The sequence below is a fragment of the Scylla paramamosain genome, chromosome 37 (genome assembly GCF_035594125.1).
Source record: "Scylla paramamosain isolate STU-SP2022 chromosome 37, ASM3559412v1, whole genome shotgun sequence".
Classification (NCBI taxonomy): domain Eukaryota; kingdom Metazoa; phylum Arthropoda; class Malacostraca; order Decapoda; family Portunidae; genus Scylla; species Scylla paramamosain.
Genome location: NC_087187.1, coordinates 15,250,430 through 15,270,594, shown reverse-complemented (window position 1 = coordinate 15,270,594; position 20,165 = coordinate 15,250,430). Strand labels below are relative to the sequence as shown.

Sequence of the window (20,165 nt, the reverse complement as noted above, 5' to 3'; positions counted from 1 at the left end):
CCATTACATTAAGTCCACAAATAGGCAAACAAACCTGTCTTATGCTTTCAGCCAGCCATCTTAATAAATTATATGAATAAAGGTATGCATAACCCGAGAAGGAGAGTGGAAGAAAGGAAAAATGTACATGAGAGAGAGAGAGAGAGAGAGAGAGAGAGAGAGAGAGTTGTATGCCTGGCATATATGAGTCTTGCATTTGGCAGAAGCCTCAAGACTGTCACTTCTTGGTGGTATCACATCACCCATAAGGCAAGATGCTTTCTCTTTCTCCCTCTCTCTCTTTTTCTCTCTCTCTCTCATGGTACCAAGTATCAAGTAAGTAAGCATTACATTGTTTGCAGAACGTATGATACTTTTTTGGTTCTGAAAAATTATGATGACGAGTTGCGAGGAAAATGACTTACAAACAGGCTTCTGGAACATATCTTGCTTGTAACTCAAACACCCTCTGTACTACAACTACACACACACACACACACACACACACACAAACTCACAGGGACACTTACTCAATTCTGTCAGGTGTCTGGGTGAGTGTGTGCTTCACAAAATAGTAGTCATTTCTTGTCATGAATTTTGTGTTAGTCTTGTACGACATGTTGACGAACTGATGGGAAGAAAAAATGGAACCAAAACAAAATTAAATCATATGCATAAACCTGTGATAAAAATGATTACAGTGAAAATAATAATAACAATAAAAATAACAATAATAACAATAATAATAATAATAATAATAATAATAATAATAATAATAATAATAATAATAAAATAATAATAAAAAATCTAATTTTCATCTGAATGCATAAACAACTTAGCATAAAGATAATATTTATTCCATTCTGTGTGTGTGTGTGTGTGTGTGTGTGTGTGTGTGTGTGTGTGTGTGTGTGTGTGTGTGTGTGTGTCAGAGAGAGAAAGTTTATATCCCAGAGACTGCCAGTTGTAGACCTGATGGCTACTTGCAGCTATCCTTGTGTTCTTGTGCTCACATGTCCCCCTTAGCCTCCACCACTCCCCTGTGTTGCTGTGTTCCTCTCCCTTTAGCCTCCACCACACCCAGAACTCACCTGATTAGCATTTTCAAAGTTGAAGTTAAAGGTGGCACCAGTGTAGACAAGCCCCATCCAGCCAGCACCACCAATACGGAGCATGAGGTAAGAGATGTGGGTGGCGCCGAATTCGTTGCTCACCACCAGGTCCTTGCCAAGCAGCGAGGAAGGGCTCGGATTGGTGACGGCCACTCGCAGGAATTTCATGGCCCCTCGGCAAACTGATCCTGGCACCTGTAGTGATGAAAGACAAAGGAATGGTTATTATTGTTTTTTTGTATGTAAGAGGGGTGCTGGCCAAGGGCAGCAAAAAGAGCAAATAAAAAGACCCAATGAGGTGCCAGTCTCTAAAGGAAAGGATCAAAAAGATCATTCAAAGTTGGAGGTCAAGTGTCACAAAACCTCCCTTTTGAAAGAGTTCATGTCATAGAAAGAAGGAAACACAGAAGCAGGCAGGGAATTCCAAAGTTTACCAGGAGTTGGTTATGCTGTTGTTGGGGTTAGTACTGGTGATGTTTACTGTGATTAGATACACACATATGCATACACAGATGTATACTTGATGTAAAAGACAAGCAGGAAAGGAGTGATGGGAGTGATAAGACTGCTTATACTATTGGGTGAAATTTGTATTAACAAAAAATAAGAAAATAAGGGAAGCTGCAAAAGGCTACCAGACCTACACGTGGCAGTCTCTAAGAAACATACCCACCTATTTCCACCTATCATCATGATGTATAAACTTGTCTAATCTTTTAAAGTTCCCTAATGAAGTGATGTGTACTGTGATTAGATACACACACATGCATATGCAGATGCCTCTTTGATATATAGTACAAGGAGGAAAAGAGATCTATCTGTCTATACACCAGGCTGATAATCCCACACTAGGTGGCCCAAAGCACCTCACACTCAAACACACATCATTCACACTCTTAGGCCCATTGACCCCTGGAGGAAAGGCACAGAAAAAGATAAAAAGAAAGAAATGGCATCCTAGAAATGACTCAGTATATAAGATAAAGGTACAAGGAAGGGAAGTGAAAACATACAAGTTAATCAGCATTTATCCAGGTACAATAAATAATAAAGAAATACAAGAAGACCCGAAGCATATCAATGAGAGAGAAAAAAATCTCAAAGAAGGAAGGGGAAAATATCTATAAACCCACAAATATATTCTGCCTTATACCTACATTCTTGGTGACAGAGAATGCTGCTTCTTGAGTGCAGGAATCAGTTGGTAAGATGCCCATTGTGGGAACAACATTCGCCTCCGGTTCGCCCGTCAGAGAGCCATCAGCGTCTATCCAGATTGTCTCGTGTTCCCACTGAAACCTGATCTGATGTGGGAGACAGAATGGTGTCTGTGTCAAGGAGCAACTTTGTGTGTATTCTTGAATACTTTGCTCTGCCATCAGGTTTATTTTCAAGGTGATTAGTCACGTTTTCATGGATCTTCTTTACTATAATGCTGTAGAACCATTGCTTTTCTAGTGATAGTTTAAGAGGGAATTCACCATCATCACTGGGAAAAAAACATCCATGAGAATCTAACTAATTATATATGCAGCCCTTGAAAACAGTCATTACAAGAGTTACTGGTGTTTGTAAATGTTTTCAAGATTCTCATCAGTTTAATGATGATTCTGCATTAAAAAAGTTCTTATGAGTTATTTGTGAGTTTTTAAGTGTTTCCATGCATCTAAGACTAGTTTAACAATGGTTCACCATCAGTAATGGAAGAAACACTTATAAGAACTTCAGTAATCATGGTTGTGACTTCAGAAAATTGTCCTTATAGGAGAACAAAGCATTGCAAAATAAGTACATATATGGCAAAAACTGAGGAGGTACAGAGTGTCATCCTGAAGAAGAGATGCTTTTCCTTACCTTGTTGGGTGAATTCTCAAAGGCCAGACCCTTAACCTGTGCCCTGTAGCCTCCCTGGTAGTTCCTGCACTGAGAACATCCAGACAGCGCAGCACTTCCATCCTCATCATAGTTAACAAATGTGACATTGGAGATACTAAAGATCTGGGTCTTGGGTGCCACAATACCACTGGTTCCTGAGGTGCAGGCAGTGGAGTTGAGGGCCGAGTGACACACCACCAGGGAATTGAAGATGCCTGCACAAAACAGCGTGAATAAAAGACTGTCTCATGATCCTACAAAAACTTAATCTGGAGACAAAATGGTGTTTGTGTCAGAGTAGCTTGGTGTGCGTTCTAAAAGGTCTGTTTTCAAGGTGATTATTCAGGTTTTCATGTTTTTTCTTTATTTTCTCTTCTTTTTTTTTTTCACAACTGATGCTGTAGAAGCCTTCCACAGCATCATTATTTCAGTGATAGTTTAACAGGAATTCATCATCATCACTGGGAAAAAACATCCCTGAGAGTTCAAACTCATCATATATAGCCTTTGAAAATAGTCCTTATGAGAGCTATTAGTGTTTCAAAGTGTGTTTTCATGATTCCAGTGATAGTTTAGCAGGAATTCAGCATCATCAATGGAAAAATGAGGCCCATGAAAGTTCAATTAATCACACATGTGACCTTTGAAAATCCTTAAGAGAGTTGCTAGTGTGTGAAATGGTTACTGTACTTGAAGATGCTGTTATAGAAGGTGCCTGTAGAAAACCTAACTGAACATAACCTAACCTACCCAAGTTTATGTCATTATATAATTCAATGTACTTATATTAACTGCTGCTGTTGTTTTTGCTATAACAGTTATTTAAACATCTGTGTGGTATGTTATTTATGTTCCCTCCAAAAGCTGTGCAAGATGTAGGGAAGGAAGAAATGGAATCAAGCATCTTAAATAACACTGCAATTTAACTCATCACTTGCATATCCTGCTTTTCTTAACCAAAATTTCCTCATCAGGCAGGGAGCTCAACCAGGCCTCACTACCTCTCACTAATTCACTCGCATATCCTGCTTCTCTTAACCACAACTTTCTCATCAGTCAGGGAGCTCAACAAGGCCTCACTACCTCTCACTAATTCACTTGCATACTCTGCTTCTTTTAACCATAATTTTTTCATCAGTCAGGAAGCTCAACAAGGCCTCAGGGGATCCTTGAGTTATGATGGAGTTCCATTCCTATGCCACTTAATAAACCAATTTTCAGCATAGGTTTAAACTGGTACCTACATTATGTCACTCACCTATGCTAATGTTATAGTAAAGTCATATTCTAGGTTATAAAAACATAACTACCGTACCTGTAAAAGAAACACATCAGGACATACAGTAAAAAAATAAATAAATAGATAAAAAATAAATAAATCAGTAAAAAGGACAAAGGGGAATGTACAGGGACAAGCACTGCCAGTTTAACTACCAAGAGGCAGAAGTCGAGATCATTGTAAACTGAGGACTCCCTATACCTCTCACTCCTCCCAGTCACCATCCCCCTTCACCCCATCACCACCCAGTGACTCACCAGGGCCGTCATCCTGTCCGAACCCTCCCTTCACAGACACCATCTCCATGCCAGCCTGTTGGTTATCAAGCATCACAAAGTTGTGGAACTGCAGCTTAGTGCCAGATACTGCCTCAGCACCCCGCTCACAGTGCCACGCGGTGAAGCTTTCCCACTTGGCCACCTGCAGGAATTTTTTTTTTTCTTATTTTTTTTTTTTTTGTGTGCGTGTGTGTAAGTGGACACTGGCCAAGGGCAACAGGTGAAAAAAAGGCCACTGAGGTGCAGGCTCAAAAGAATGGTCAAAAGGCTCATCCAAAAGTGGAAGATTTTTATTTATTTATTTATTTATTTTTTTATTGTCCTTACTACTGGGATTTTTATTTCTTGGTAACAGTTCACTAAGCCACAAGACTGTTCCTTTCCAGTGAGGGGTTGATGGGGCTACGTGTGTGAGTGTGTGTGTGTGTGTGTGTGTGTGTGTGTGTGTGTGTGTGTGTGTGTGTGGTGCTTTGCCTGGACCATCCTGTGTGGGATCGTATTATTTTTTGTAATAGTAAGCTCTGTTTCATCAAGTGTATCAGTAATTAGGCAGGTGAGGCTACAGGAGCATAGTTCATAATAGTAAGCTCTGTTTCATCAAGTGTATCAGTAATTAGGCAAGGTAATTAGGGTACAGGAGCATGGTAGCACTGCCACTGACTCATGTACTAAATCACTGACTGGTCTATGAATTTCTATCTGACTTTGAAATGTTAGCAAACTTCTATATTTCTACCAGAACCATAATTTGAACTGGATGGGTTTTGACGGAAAATACATCAGTCTGCTGCACATTTCAAGACAAGATGGGAATTTGCTGACTGATCAGTGAGTCAGTGGCAGTGGTCAGTGGCAGTGTTATCATGTTCCTGTGTCCTGAATTACTAAGACACACCTAATGACAGAGTGTAGCAGTATTGCCCATCATTATACACACACACAGATCATATACACATGAATGGATACGTATTTAGTGATGCGTGACACAGACTTACCATGTCCCTGCCTCCACAGATGTCGGATTTTGGGTGATATCCTGGATTGGAGAACACCCACAGACCATACCTGGAACAGAGGCCAGTGTTGTCATCAAATGTCCCAATGTCCCAGATGGATAGCCAGAAAACAGATTAACTTTTATCCTTCTGTACTATGATCCTCTCTCTCTCCCTCTCTCTCTCTCTATCCCACCCATCATGTAAACTTCAAGCCAGCATAGAACACACAGCATAACAATAACACTCATCATAACAATAACACTCATGCACACATACACACATCCTCTCTCTCTCTCTCTCTCTCTCTCTCTCTCTCTCTCTCTCTCTCTCTCTCTCTCTCTCTCTCTCTCTCTCTCTCTCTCTCTCTCTCTCTCTCTCTCTCTCTCTCTCTCTCTCTCTCTCTCTCTCTCTCTCTCTCTCTCTCTCTCCTACCCACCCAACACACACACACACACACACAAACACACACACACACACACACACCTTCCCATGGAATGTGCAGTGTTATTGAAGAAGAGTCCCATCTTTTCATTGTTCTGGCAGTAGGTGTAGGTGGTGGATGGGCCCGAGGGGTGGTGGTCCAGCCTGTACCAGTAACCAAAGTGTGTTCCACCGGCAGCTGCATTGTGACGGAAAATGTTGTTTGGGTTCACCACCTGATGGATGAGCGAAACAGGGGATCAGTGAGTAAGCGGTTTGTGGAAAATTGTAGGAGTTATGGGTGTGTAACTGGAATGGGAGGTGGTTCTCTGAATGGCTTGTGGAGACTTTGAGAGTTTTGAGTGTGTGGAAGATTCTCTCTCTCTCTCTCTCTCTCTCTCTCTCTCTCTCTCTCTCTCTCTCTCTCTCTCTCTCTCTCACACATTCCTCCATCTAATTGATTTTTACTGAAAGAGGAGCACTGGTCAAGGGCAACAAAAGGAAGAAAAATGCCCACTGAGGTGCCAGTCCCTAAAGGAAAGAGGCCAATGGATCACCCAAAACTTGAAGCCTCCCTCTTGAAGGAGTTCAAGTTATTGAACTGAGGAAATACAGAAGCAGGCAGTGAGTTCCAGAGTTTACGAGAAAAAGGGATGAATGATTGAGAATACTGGTTAATTCTTGCATTAAAGAGGTGGATAGAATAGGGGTGAGAGAAAGTAGAAGACATCCCTTACTTGTTCTCCCTCCTCCCACCTTTTCCCTCCCTGCTTCCTTCCCCCATACACGCACACATATGCAAACGCACGCACACACACACACACACACACACACACACACACACACACACACACAAAAGATGTGGTTACAGCAGACATTGTACACATAATTAAAGAGAAATCGTGCAAACATATACATGGAAACAGGACAAAAAGAGCCTACTTGGACCCTGTGCAGTACAACTTGTTAAATACAACTAGATAATCACATACACACACCCACCCAGAATGAGGAGGGTGTCACATCCACATTAAGGAGGGAAGAGGAGGTCCTGGTGTAGACTGCAAGGTTGTACTGCACCACATTGTTCTGCTCCACCCCATCCTCTGTGAAGATAGCGTGACCCATGTTGTTGTACGCCACATTATGCTCCACCAGCAGGTTGTTCGTTGCGTGCATTGTCACTGCGCGGTTGTAGGTGTGGTGGATGGAGCACCCGCGGATGTACGAACCACCCATGTCCCCAGCCAGGTGGAAGTGGAGTGGGTATCGCCCAAGTTGGAATGCCTGGGTGGAAATTTGGCAAGTGTGTATGTGTGTGGATTACAATGGATGTGGTGTGTTATTGTGCTTGCCTGAAGTGAAGGTGGTGTTACTGTGCCTGTTTGAAGTGGAGATGGAGGGATATTTTGATGTGTGAATGAATTAGGGTGGATGTGGAGGTGGTACAACTGTGTCTCTCTCAAGTGGAAGTACAACACATATTGCTCAAATTACTACATGTGACATTACTACTACTACTACTACTACTACCATTACCACTGCCACAACACACATGACCTGACCCAGCCTGGCCCAGCAGGACCCAGCCTCTCACAGCCTCACCTGACCAGCCTTGGTCACCTCCACATACTCAATGCGTCCCATCACCAAGTCCTGGTCAGGGAACTTTCCAGACAGTATCACGGTGGCGCCAAATTGGTCACTGCCAATCTCATCTCCATGTCGACCATTGAAACATGACTGGGTGGCGTGCTGGTCTGGGATGGTAAAGAGAAGAGAGACATGTTGGTGTGTGGCAGTGAACAGAGAGAGAAGAATGCATTGAGAGAAAGAAAAAGAGAGATGTATTCTCGTGTTTCTGCATCTTATCTCAGCCACTTCTATCAGGTCCTGGTGAAAGTTACTGGGATTTTCCAGGGTGTTTTCATTATAGTAGTGAAAGGTTAGCAAGGATTCTATGCCTTTATTAGATCTGGGGAAAACTATTGTTGTTTTCAAGGATATTTTCACACTCTAACATGGATTCTATGCCATTAACTGAGTGTGGTGGAAACTGTTGTGGTTTTCAAGGATGTTTTCCTGATTGTAATGAGGTTAACAAGGATTATATACTGTTAATAGATTTTGGTGGAAAGTATTGTGGCTTTCAAGAGTTCTTTCATAACTGTAATCATAAATGAACAAGATTCTACACCATTAACAGATTCTGAGGAAAAGTATTGTGACTTAAGCGTGGTGAATCCTTTAAAATTCAGATCTGCACCATCACACACCACTGCTACTATTCACAACCACTACGATATACCTTGAGAACCTGCACCAGAATGGCAGTAAGTCACCAAACTCACCAGAACTGAATGAACTCACACCTACACACTACTACTACTACTACTACTCCTTACGGCCCACACACAACACACCTTCAGAATCTGCAACAGAACAGCAATAAGTCACTCACCAGAAGTCAATGAACTCAGACCTACACACTATTCCTCCTCCTCACAGCCTTTCATAGCCTATATACAGCACAGAACAACACCACAACACCAAACTCACCAGGCCTAAAAGCAGTGTCACAGCCCTCAATAGCCACACTGAAGTCGGTGCCAACATTTCCCCGGATCTTGACATTGTGGGTGAGGAGTCCCACCTCTGCACGTGTCTCCACCGTGCGTCCCCCAAGAGTCTGGGTGACGGAGAGGTGGGTGTGCTCCAGTGCCTCTGTCAGCGTGACCTCCAGGCCGTCCTCAGAGACTGATGCGATGGTCCTCACCTCGTTCTCATTCATGTAGAACCTGTGGAGGGATGAAGGGGGTGAGAGGGAGAGGGAGAGAGGGGTGGTTTGGGAGATGAATGGGTAGTGAGAGAGAGAGAGAGAGAGAGAGAGAGAGAGAGAGAGAGAGAGAGAGAGAGAGAGAGAGAGAGAGAGAGAGAGAGAGAGAGAGAGAGAGAGAGAGAGAGAGAGAGAGAGAGAGAGAGAGAGTGAGAGAGGTGGTTAGGTAGAGATGGATTGGTGGTTAGAGAGAAGGGAGGGAGAGAGGGAGGGAAGGAGAGAGGATGGTTATGAGGGAAGTAGAGAGATATTTTTATCTACTGCATCTCTACGGGTGAGAGAGAGAGAGAGAGAGAGAGAGAGAGAGAGAGAGAGAGAGAGAGAGAGAGAGAGAGAGAGAGAGAGAGAGAGAGAGAGAGAGAGAGAGAGAGAGAGAGAGAGAGAGAGAGAGAGAGAGAGAGAGAGAGATTTGCACATGAATGTTCCTTTACCTGTTCTCTGTGGTGGCAATAACAACCTGGTCACCCTGCCTCCAGGTGACAGGCAGGGACAGGGTGAGGTTGGTGTCCCCAAGGGAGGCCGTGTATGCCAGGTGGGTCCAGGTGATGGGGACGTGACGGCCATGAAGGTCCAGCGTCCCATCACGCACCGCCAACACCTGTGGGATGGGTCAGGGTAGATGGTAAAGGGGTTTGGTTAGGTTATGTGGAAGGAATCCAGTCTTTTATGTTGTTATTTTTATTGTTCTTCTCTCTCTCTCTCTCTCTCTCTCTCTCTCTCTCTCTCTCTCTCTCTCTCTCTCTCTCTCTCTCTCTCTCTGCACAGTGGGATGGAGTCTAGTCTTTCATTTTGATGTTTTGTATCGTTGTGGTCTGTCTGTCTGTCTGTCTGTCTGTCAAGGAATCTAGTCTTATATTCTGCTGGTTTATATTGTTGTGATCTATCTGTCAGACAAACATACAGACAGACAGACAGATCACAACAATACAAACCAACAGAATGAAAGCCTAGATTCCTTGACAAACAAGCAGACACACAGACAGACAGACAGACAGATAGACAGACTCATCCTCCTCACCACTACAATCATGGATGCATCTTGATAACCAGACCAACCTCCACCAGAATCCATGTAAGGCATAGAATTCTGGTTGAATCCTTCTCTCCCTTTGCCTCTCACCTTGGCACCCTTTTTCTCTCCCTCTCCCCTTGGCACCCTCACACTCTCCCTCTCCCTCTCTCCCTCAGCCTCTCACCTTGGCACCATACAGGGGCAGCTCGGTGGAGTGTGTGTTGCCGTGCAGTTCAATGACGGCCTCACCAGGGAAAGGCTGATCCTCCGACCCAATACTGAGAGAGCCACCACCAACGATCAAAATATACTCTGCCCGCAACACCAGCTCCTCCACAGTCTCCACATCAAACACCACGTGGCCGCCCTGGATCAGCAGCATCTTCAGCACTGGTGTTGACTGGTCCAGCAGCAGTGTCTGGCCCTGAGTCACCACCACCAACTGCCCCTGTGATGGTGGCGGTTCGCTGCCCCAAGTGAATGGTGAACTCCAGAGGTCGATGTAGGAGAAGATTCCACTATTGTTCTGTTGTGGAGATGAGGGGTGAGAGGTGAGGGGCAAGGGGGTGAGGTGGGTGAAGGAGGAGAATGAGATGAGGGTGCTGAGTGGCGAATTTTAGAGGTGAGGGATCAATGATGAGGGGTGAGGGAGGAAAGGTGAGGGGTGAAGGGGTCAGAGGGATAGAGGGATAGAAGAAGGAAGGTAAGTTAAGAAAGGAAAGGAGAAAATGAGGCTAAAAGGATGAAACAGGAGATGAAGAAATTATAAACACAAAAATTAATAAAAGACATCAAATTAAGCAAGTAAACAGAAGGGAAAAGAGCAAAACACTTTCACCAAACAAAAGAACACATAAACACTCACAGCTGCTGCCAAGCCTTTCCCAGGGGCAGTGACCTTGACCTGGAAGTGACCTGACCCTTGGTGAGCCTCAGTGATACAGGTGATGCTGGTCGGACCTTCCTGGGTCACCTTGCACTCTGACCCACCAATGGTCACCTCATTGCCGCTCAACCTAGGGAGGATAAGGTCTAAGTTAGGCAAGGTCAAGTCAGATCATTATGTTGCTGTTTGACCTGATAAGGTAGTGGCTGGGTTAGACAAGGTTAAGTCAGGTCACTATGTTGTCACTTGTCTTAAGGTTAGGCAAGGTTAGGTCAGGTCATTGCAATACTGCTTGACCTGAGGGGGCAGTGATCAGGTTAAGCAAGGTTATATGGCAGAAAATACAGCATGCATACAGACAGACAGACAGACAGACAGACAGACAGACAGACAGACAGACAGACAGACAGGCAGACAGACAGACAGACAGGCAGAGAAGCACAGACACCCAGAGAGTCACACAGACACCAGGCACTGTGGTACTTACCCAAAGCCAGTGCCAGTGAGGGTGAGGGAGGTGCCGCCAGCAGTGCCGCCTCGCTGGGGCTCCAGGCCAGTGAGGGAGGGTGTGAGAGCCAGTTGGTAGGTGAAACCACCCAGCAGACTGGCAGACAAACCATTCGGGCTGCTCACCACCACATCACATGTCACATCCGCCTCACCTGGTACGTATAGATGGATAGATGGATGGATGGTTGGATGGAGGGATGGATAGATTGATGGATGGATGGATAGATAAATTAATTGATTAATTGATAGATAGATAGATAGAGATAGATAAATAAATTGATAGATTTATAGTTTATTGACAGATGGATGAACAGATTGATAGTTAACTGACAGATAGAAAAACAGATAGATAGTTTATTGATCATCACACACACACACACACACATAGACAAATAAAAGGAAGGTTTAGTTAACAGATTCAGTTATACAGACAGACTGACCGATAGATAGATAGGTAGGTAGGTAGACAAACAGGTAGACATACTGTAGATAGATAGATAGATAGATAGATATAGATAGATAGATAAGTAGGTAAATAGATTAATAGATAGGTAAATAGGTACAGATGGATAATTTATTGATAGAGATAATTTACTGACCATCACACACACACACACACACACACACAGACAAATAAAAGGAAGGATTAGTTATATTGTCATTATTATCATTATCATTGAATTAATTATCATAATACTACTAATGATAATAATACTGCTACTATCATGAATAACAGTAATAATGACACTACTACCACTACCACCACCACCACTACTCACTGTGGGGCAGGGCTGGTGCCACACAGGTTACGGCTGTGGTGCTGTCGCTGCTCACAAGGTCACAGGGCAGGTCACACAAGGTCACCAAGGAGCCGCCATCCGGGTCAAAGCCCTGACCTGCCAGCATGATCCTAGCACCCCCAAAGCTCCCTGTGTGAGGTCAGTCAGAGTCAGGGGGATGAGACAGACACACAGACACACAAACACAGAGACAGACAAACAGGGTGCGACAGATGGACAGACAGAGACAGGCAGAAAGAGACAGTATAATCAAGAACAGACAGAAAGATAGACAAGCAGGCAGAGACATATAAGTAGAGACAGACAGACAGGCAGAGATAGACATGCAGAGAGAGAGAGAGAGAGAGAGAGAGAGAGAGAGAGAGAGAGAGAGAGAGAGAGAGAGAGAGAGAGAGAGAGAGAGAGAGAGAGAGAGAGAGAGAGAGAGAGAGAGAGAGAGAGAGAGAGAGAGAGAGAGAGAGAGAGAGAGAGAGAGAAGCAGATAGATAGATAGATACAGACAGACAGGCAGGTAAAGAGAGGTACAAAACACACACACAAACACACACACACACACACACACACACACACATACACACACACACACACCTGAGGGGGGAGTGAGTGAGGTGAGAGAGAAGATGAGGGAGATGGACAAGTTGTTGGAGTCTCCATACACTGCATCCCTCACAACCACCTCATGTTTCCCTCCTCCAAGTGCTGGGACCTGTCTCCACCACCACCACCACCACCACCACCAGGGAAAGAAAGAAAAAAAGAGCATTAAACATTCTTCCGAATTCAAAAAACTTTTCCTAACCCAAATCTATCCTCGCTTAATTCATTGTCTCATTCAGTAATGTTACTTTTCCTGTCACTCACTCATTTGCAGAACTACATCTATTTCCTCTACTATTATTATTACTCAGTTCCCTCTCACTTTCCCCCCCAAGCTGCCTCACACTCCCTCATGGCACTCATCAGTCTCTTCCCTGCAGCACTTCCCCTCAATCCCCCTGACTCACGATGCACTGGAGGGAGGTGGGGGAAGCAGGGGAGACCAGGCCACACCTCTTGCCCCCCACGGTGACCTCAGGGGTGCCCCCGGACAGAGTGAAGCCAGTGCCATCCAGTGTGAGGGTGGTGCTGCTCACCACATCAGTAGAGGGCCTGGCAGGAGAGTAAGGGGGTAGTGTGAGGTTGGGAGGGAAGCGGTGTGGGGTGGGGACAGGAGACCAGGGGTGCATTATACAGGAAGTTTCTCTCTAACCCTGCACCCCCATTCGTTTGGGGCAGTCCATCAGCAGGAAGCAGCAAAAATGGCCGACCACAGCACTCTTCTTAGCAAAAGAGCTCACTGATGACCCTGTACTTGACATTGTGGACATTATTTATAGAAGAAATGAAGTTTTAAGGAGGCAAGAGGAGGAGAGAGAAGAGAGCCCACAGAGTCCTATGAGAGTCAGGGATTATGCTTGTTTATCAAAAGTAGTCTTTGTTACATATGTGGTCAAGGTGTCGCGATTCTACCACTCCAAAGTTGCTTTTTTTTTTTTGTTAGACTCCCTCCAAACTAAGCCTTGAAGTCAGCATGTATGCTCTGGCCAGCCTGTCCAGTGGCCTGAACAGGCTGGCCCCACAAAAAAGTTACTCATACAGGAATTAGGCCACCTGAAGGGCCACACTCAGTTCTGCCTACTGCCCAGACACTGTTGTGAAAGGTTGGCAGGCTGGCCGCTCTGCTCCACGCTGATGAACTGGAATGGCTGGCTCTGAGCTCTGCCTCTGGCCTTGGCTACATTAATTATGACATTATCAACTTGTTGGCTTCATTAAGGGATAATCCCATCCTATGCCCCTATAATTTCATTTGGGCCAACAGCAAGCTCTGATGTGTGAAAGCAAGCCAAGTGAGTGCAGGCTGTGTATTGAGAACAACAAACACACTTCTTGCCACTACATCACAGACTGTGTTAAAGCACAACAATTCTGAAGAACTGGTGTGAGTGACATGCCCTCCATGGTGCAACACTTGGTTGACCTGTGAGTCTTGAGGCAAGTGAAGACTGCTGACCCAAAATTCCTACAAGCTAGATAATGAACAAAGTGAGCACTGACATTATGTTGTTATTATTATTGTCACTATAATTATTAGGTAGTATTATTACTATCAATATTAGTAGTATTAGTATCACTGTCATTATTATTACTATCATCATTCATCTTATTTGTTGTTGTCTCAAAGACCCATTCTATTTCATCGCAACATTCATTTACAATACTTCCAAACTGGGGGCCACCTCACGTGCAGTGTCTTAACAACAGTCCTTTGTTGAACTTTTTTCATGTAAGAGGGACACGGGCCAATGGCAACAAAAACCCAATTTAAAAAAAAAAACCCCACCGAGATGCTAGTCCCCAAACAGGGTCCAAAGTGGTGATCAAAAATTGAAGGATAAGTGTGTTGAAACTTCCCTCCTGAAGGAGTTCAAGTCACAGGAAGGTGGAAATACAGAAGCAGGTAGGGAGTTCCAGAGTTTACCAGAGAAAGGGATGGATGATAAGATTACTGGTTAACTTTTGCATTAGAGAGGTGGACAGAGTAGGGGTGAGAAAAAGAAGGCTTGTGCAGCAAGGCTGCAGTAGGAGGGGAGGCATGCAGCTAGCAAGATCAGAACAGTTAGCATGAAAATGGTGATAGAAGATAGCAAGATATGCAACATTGCAGCAGTGAGTAAGAGGCTGAAGACAGTCAGTTATTGAGGAGTTGATGAGACGAAAAGCTTTTGATTCAACCCTGTCTAGAAGAGCATAATCCATAGAAAGGCATAATCCATACATGGACAGATAAGGCCTCTGTACAGTGTTAGCAGCTGGAAGGGTGAGAAAAACTGGCGATGTCTCAGAACGCCTAACTTCATAGAGGCTGTTTTAGCTAGGGATGACATGTGAAGATTCCAGTCTAGATTATAAGAAAAGGACAGACCGAGGATGTTCAATGTAGGAGAGGGGAACAGTTATGTGCCATTGACGAAGAGGGGATAGTTGTCTGGAAGGTTGTGTTGAGTTGGTAGATGGAAGAATTGAGTTTTTGAGGCATTGAACAATACTAAGTTTGCTCTGTCACAATCAGAAATTTTAGAGAAATCAGACGACAGGTGTTCTGTGATTTCCTTTTGTGACCTGTTTACTTCCTGAAGGGTTGGACATCTATGAAAAGACGTGTAAAAGTGCAGGGTGGTATCATCATCATATGAGTGGATAGGATGAGAAGTTTGGTTTAGAAGATCACTGATGAATAATAGGAAGAGAATATGTGACAGGACAGAACCCTGAGGAACACCACTGTTAAAAGATTTAGAAGAACAGTGACCATCTACCACAGCAGCAACAGAACGGTCAGGAAGGAAACTTAAGATGAAGTTGCTGAGAAAAGGATAGAAGACGTAGGAGGGCAGTTTGGAAATCAAAGCTTTATGTCAGACTCTATCAAAAGCTTTTGATATGTCTAAGGCAACAGCAAAAGTTTCTCTAAAATCTCTAAAAGAGATGACCAAGACTCAGTAAGAAAAGCCAGAAGAAGTAGAGCAGCCTTGACAGAACCCATACTGGTGATCAGATAGAAAGTTGTGACATGAAAGATGTTTAAGAATCTTCCTGTTGAGGAAAGATTAAAAAATTTTAGATAGGCAGGAAATTAAAGCAATAGGACGGTAGTTTGAGGGATTAGAACGGTCACCCTTTTTAGGAACATGCTGAATGTAGGCAAACTTCCAGCAAGAAGGAGAGGTAGATGTTGACAGACAGAGCTGAAAGAGTTTGACTAGGCAAGGTGCAAGCACGGAGGCACGGTTTCGGAGAACAATAGGAGGGACCCCATCAGGTCCATAAGCCTTCTGAGGGTTTAGGCCACTGAAGGCATGGAAAACATCATTGTGAAGAATTTTAATAGGTAACACGAAGTAGTCAGAAGGTGGAGGAGAGGGAGGAAGAAGCACTGAATCATTCAAGGTAGAGTTTTTAGCAAAGGTTTGAGGAAAGAGTTCAGCTTTAGAAATAGATGAGATCAGAGTGGTGCCATCTGGTTGAAATAAAAGAGAGAAAGATGAAGAAGCAAAGTTATGGGAGATGTGTTTGGTTAGGTGCCAGAAATCATGAGGGGAGTTAGATCTTGAAAAATTTTGACACTTTCTATTTATGAAGGATTTTTTGGCTTGTTGGAGAAAAGACTTTGCATGGTTCCGGTTAGAAATATAAAGTGCATGAGATTCTGGTGATGGAAGGCTCAAGTACCTTTTGTTACCCATCTCTCTATCATGTATAGCACAAGAACAGGCTGTGTTAAACCAAGGTTTGGAAGGTTTAGGTTGAGAAAAAGAGAGAGGAATGTACACTTCCATGCCAGATACTATCATCTCTGTTATGCGCTCAGCACACAGAGACAGTCTGTGACATGGAAGCAGTAGTCATTCCAAGGAAAATCAGCAAAACACCTCCTCAGGCCCCCTAACTAGCAGAAGTAAAATGTCAGAGGCACCTCTGCTTAGGGGGATCCTGAGGAGGGATTGGAGCAATAGGATAAGATACAGAAGTGAGATTGTGATCAGAGGAGCCCAACAGAAAAGATAGGGTAACAGCATAAGCAGATGGATTAGAAGTCAGAAAAAAGTCAAGAATGTTGGGCTTATCTCCAAGACAGTCAGGAATACAAGTAGGATGTTGCTCTAGGTCGTGGAGGATGGTAAAGTTGAAGGCTAGTTCACCAGGATGGTCAGTGAAAGGAGAGGAAAGCCAAACCTGGTGGTGAACATTGGTCTCCAAGAATGGAGATCTCTGCAAAAAGGAAGAGAGTCAGAATGTGCTCCACTTTGGAAGTTAGTCAAAGAATTTCTTATAGTCAGAGAAGTTAGATGAGAGGTATACAGCACAGATAAATTTAGTTTGAATGACTCTGTGGTTGAAGCCAGATGGTGGAAAATTCAGAAGATTCAAGAGTGTGGCAATTCACCTAGTGAAGAGTGAATTGTCTTTGCCAACACAAAGGCCCGGCTCAGGAGTGATCCTGCGCCACCTGTAACATCAAGATCTGAGGTCACTGGGTAAATGAGGTGGTGGGGGTGCTGGCCAACACAATCACTTTGAACATGAAGATAAATATTTGTTCTCATTGAAATTAGTGAACATATTTAATAATGATAATATCAATAATATATTACTGTTATTATTATTATTATCATTATCATCATTATCATCATCATCATCATCATCATCATTATCATTATTATTATTATTATTATTATTATTATTATTGTTATTAATATCAGTTGTAGTAGTAGCATCATTATTATTATTATTATCATTATTGTTATTATTATTATTATTATTATAAACAAAACACCAGTGATACAGAAGATGTGTGTGTGTGTGTGTGTGTGTGTGGTGAGGTGGGGTGCATGGCATCAAGACTCACGTGACAGAGAGAAGCATGGGGGTGACGGCTGCAGCGTAGGTGAATGCTTTGGCAGCCATCACATTCTCACTGCAGGCCACACTGACCACCACCGCTGCCTCCCCCTCAATGCCAGGTGGCAGGCGGCAGGAGATGGTGTTGGCACTCTCCTGCAGCATGGGGCACTCAGCACCACCGACCACCACCATCATGTACCCGGGAATGAACCCTGAGCCGTTCACCACCAGCACTGCACCGCCGTTGATGCTGCCGGACTGAGGTGTTAGGGCAGAGGCCACGGGCAGGGTAGTGGAGGACACCTCGTTGCCCACAACAGCCCCAGCCCCAGCCACGGTCACCATGGGTCTGTAGGAGCCTGCGGACAGGCCAGCTGCTGTGCAGGACACTTTGGTGGGGGTGAGAGAGGTGATGGTGCAGGAGTAGGAGGTGGGATGGTCCTCTGTTGAGTGACTCTGTCGTGGGTGTCTCTCCTGGGGGTTGTGGTCCAGTATGTAGGGAAGAGGACCACTGCCAGCCATGCGCCAGGCACCCAGCTGCACCGTCTCCTCAAAGGTGGCTGCCCTGGTACCAGTGAAGCTACCCCAGAAGCCCTGAGGGGCCTCCAGCACATCCATCAGGGACAGCCTCGCCTTCTGCCCCAGGCCATGCAGGTACTTACCACTGAGCACGTTATCCTCATCCTCGGCCACTGTCTCCACCAGGCGGTCCATCTCATCACCCATCTCCACACCCAGGAAGTCCTCAACCTCATCCTTCAGCACCACCACCACCTCCTCTTCCCTTTCTTCTACCATCAAGTCTTCCTTCTCCTCCTCCTGAGGCACCTCTCGGCAGCCACGGGGGACAGACTGTTGCACCAGAGTGATGGTGACCTTGGTGTTGTCACTGCCAAAGTTGTGGCCAGACAGTGTCACTTCCTCGCCCTGCACTGCCATGCTGGTGACCACAGGGGTGAGTGCCTCACTGTAGGTGAAGGTCAGGGTGTCCATCTTGGCCGGCACCTGCAGGAGATTTTCTTTTAAGCTTTTTAAGATTTAGTCACTCAAAAGACACCAAATTACCATATTACGGTTTGAGACGAGAAAAGGAATTTATATAGTCTTTTGCCAAGACACTGTTGATGTTGGATACACATCTAGCCTTAGATATGGTGACAGACTTAAATAATTCACTCATCTTGATCATTCTGCACTGAAAGGAAGATGTGCCATGTGGTAATACAGTAATGCACACATGAGTACCACTGCCAACAGTGCCTCACCACACATCCAGGCAGCAGCTCTGACTCAGTACTCTGCTGTGTTCCTCTTGCCTCAAGTTTAGAGTGAAGACAAGTGTTCTTTTAACTTCATGTATGCACACACACACACACACACACACACACACACACACACACACACACACACACACACACACACACACAGCCTTAGACACACCTCCACACACCTATCAGTGCACGAAGGTCTTCTCTCAGCACCTCAGGAATAGAAATAAAACACTATGACATAGTACTGACACCAGTGCCATCACCACCCCATGCAAGACTAATGATGGCAAAAGTGGCTCACAAGACAACACTCACTCATCTGTCACTGCCCCCCACAAGAGTAATGGTGATGCAAGCAGTCCAGCCTCATAAGACAACCCTCATTCAGCTGTTCAGACTGACAACACATGTGCAGCCAAAACCATCCCCTTGTGCTTTGGTCCAACACATCACTCACTTTGCTGTTAAGGAGTAATGACTGGAATAATAATTCACTGGTTAATAAACAATCATAGAACTTTTAGAGCTGTGTTTATGGCATGCCCCACTCAAACCCTTGGGCCAACCACTAGGTAATTTGACTTGAGGAATGAGAGTGAAGTAGCAGTACTTGGTGAGCAGAAAGACTTCACAGCTCTAACGTAACTCATAAATAGTGAGAAGCTGGCTTACAACAACTCTACACACACACACACACACACACACACACACACACACAGGTCACAAGCAGCAGCTGAAAAAATATTAGGCAAAGTTTAGAAATTGGCCAGAGTTGAAGAGTACAACCAAGTGTGGATGAAAAAGATAGGACCAGAGAAGAGAGAGCTACTATAAATGAACTAAGAAGAGAATTAAATGAAAAAAAAAAATGAAAAAAGACCAGAAGTGGAAAAGAGGTTCTATTGGAGGGTCACAGACATGAGGCTGAGAAAGTGGTACAGGAAAGAGGACAATGCAGAAGGGGAGGTTTAAAAGTGGCGTATACTAACATAAATGGTCTGATACCAGTAGTGTTGAAAGTTAGAGACTATTTAAGAGAAGAGAAACCAAATATCATGGCAATTGTTGAAACAAAACTGGAGAGTGATGTGGACGTTTTAGATATTGGTGATGGAAATTACAACCTCTGGATGAGAAATAAAAGATTTAAGCAGGGTGGAGGTGTGATGCTCCTAATTAGACAAGAATTGACGGTGAAATCCACTACATGTGGGGAGGGGAAGGCAGAGGTACTGAAAATAGCCTTAAAAAGAAATGTGGGAAGATGCCAAAATACTGCAGTGACCTATGTTTCCCTTATTCCAACTCAAGGGGTGAGGAAGAATACAAGAGAATGCTGAAAGACATAAAGGCATGTTTATCCAAGTTGCTGGATGAAAATGAGGTGAACTAGTGACGGGAGACTTTAACTGTAAAGAGATATCTTGGGAAAATTGGACCACATAACATAGTAAGCCATCACAG

At 44.3% G+C, this 20,165-nt stretch overlaps 1 protein-coding gene across 7 annotated transcripts in view; it reads right to left on the bottom strand.

Annotated features, from left to right (window-relative positions):
• The window catches only part of LOC135091517 (fibrocystin-L-like), a 136,284-nt gene that overhangs the window by 53,189 nt on the left and 62,930 nt on the right, over nucleotides 1-20,165 (bottom strand). For all 7 annotated transcript variants that reach the window (XM_063989241.1, XM_063989237.1, XM_063989235.1 and 4 more), the window contains 18 exons: nucleotides 17,435-18,435; nucleotides 12,990-13,134; nucleotides 12,574-12,691; nucleotides 11,965-12,114; nucleotides 11,163-11,337; nucleotides 10,655-10,805; nucleotides 9,974-10,315; nucleotides 9,209-9,375; nucleotides 8,501-8,739; nucleotides 7,547-7,701; nucleotides 6,944-7,228; nucleotides 6,005-6,177; nucleotides 5,519-5,588; nucleotides 4,503-4,665; nucleotides 2,946-3,181; nucleotides 2,249-2,395; nucleotides 1,071-1,286; nucleotides 510-607 (listed from right to left, as the gene is read on the bottom strand). In XM_063989241.1, coding sequence (XP_063845311.1) covers nucleotides 510-607; nucleotides 1,071-1,286; nucleotides 2,249-2,395; nucleotides 2,946-3,181; nucleotides 4,503-4,665; nucleotides 5,519-5,588; nucleotides 6,005-6,177; nucleotides 6,944-7,228; nucleotides 7,547-7,701; nucleotides 8,501-8,739; nucleotides 9,209-9,375; nucleotides 9,974-10,315; nucleotides 10,655-10,805; nucleotides 11,163-11,337; nucleotides 11,965-12,114; nucleotides 12,574-12,691; nucleotides 12,990-13,134; nucleotides 17,435-18,435 — 4,031 coding nt within the window. The remainder of the gene's footprint in view (nucleotides 1-509; nucleotides 608-1,070; nucleotides 1,287-2,248; nucleotides 2,396-2,945; nucleotides 3,182-4,502; nucleotides 4,666-5,518; nucleotides 5,589-6,004; nucleotides 6,178-6,943; nucleotides 7,229-7,546; nucleotides 7,702-8,500; nucleotides 8,740-9,208; nucleotides 9,376-9,973; nucleotides 10,316-10,654; nucleotides 10,806-11,162; nucleotides 11,338-11,964; nucleotides 12,115-12,573; nucleotides 12,692-12,989; nucleotides 13,135-17,434; nucleotides 18,436-20,165) is intronic.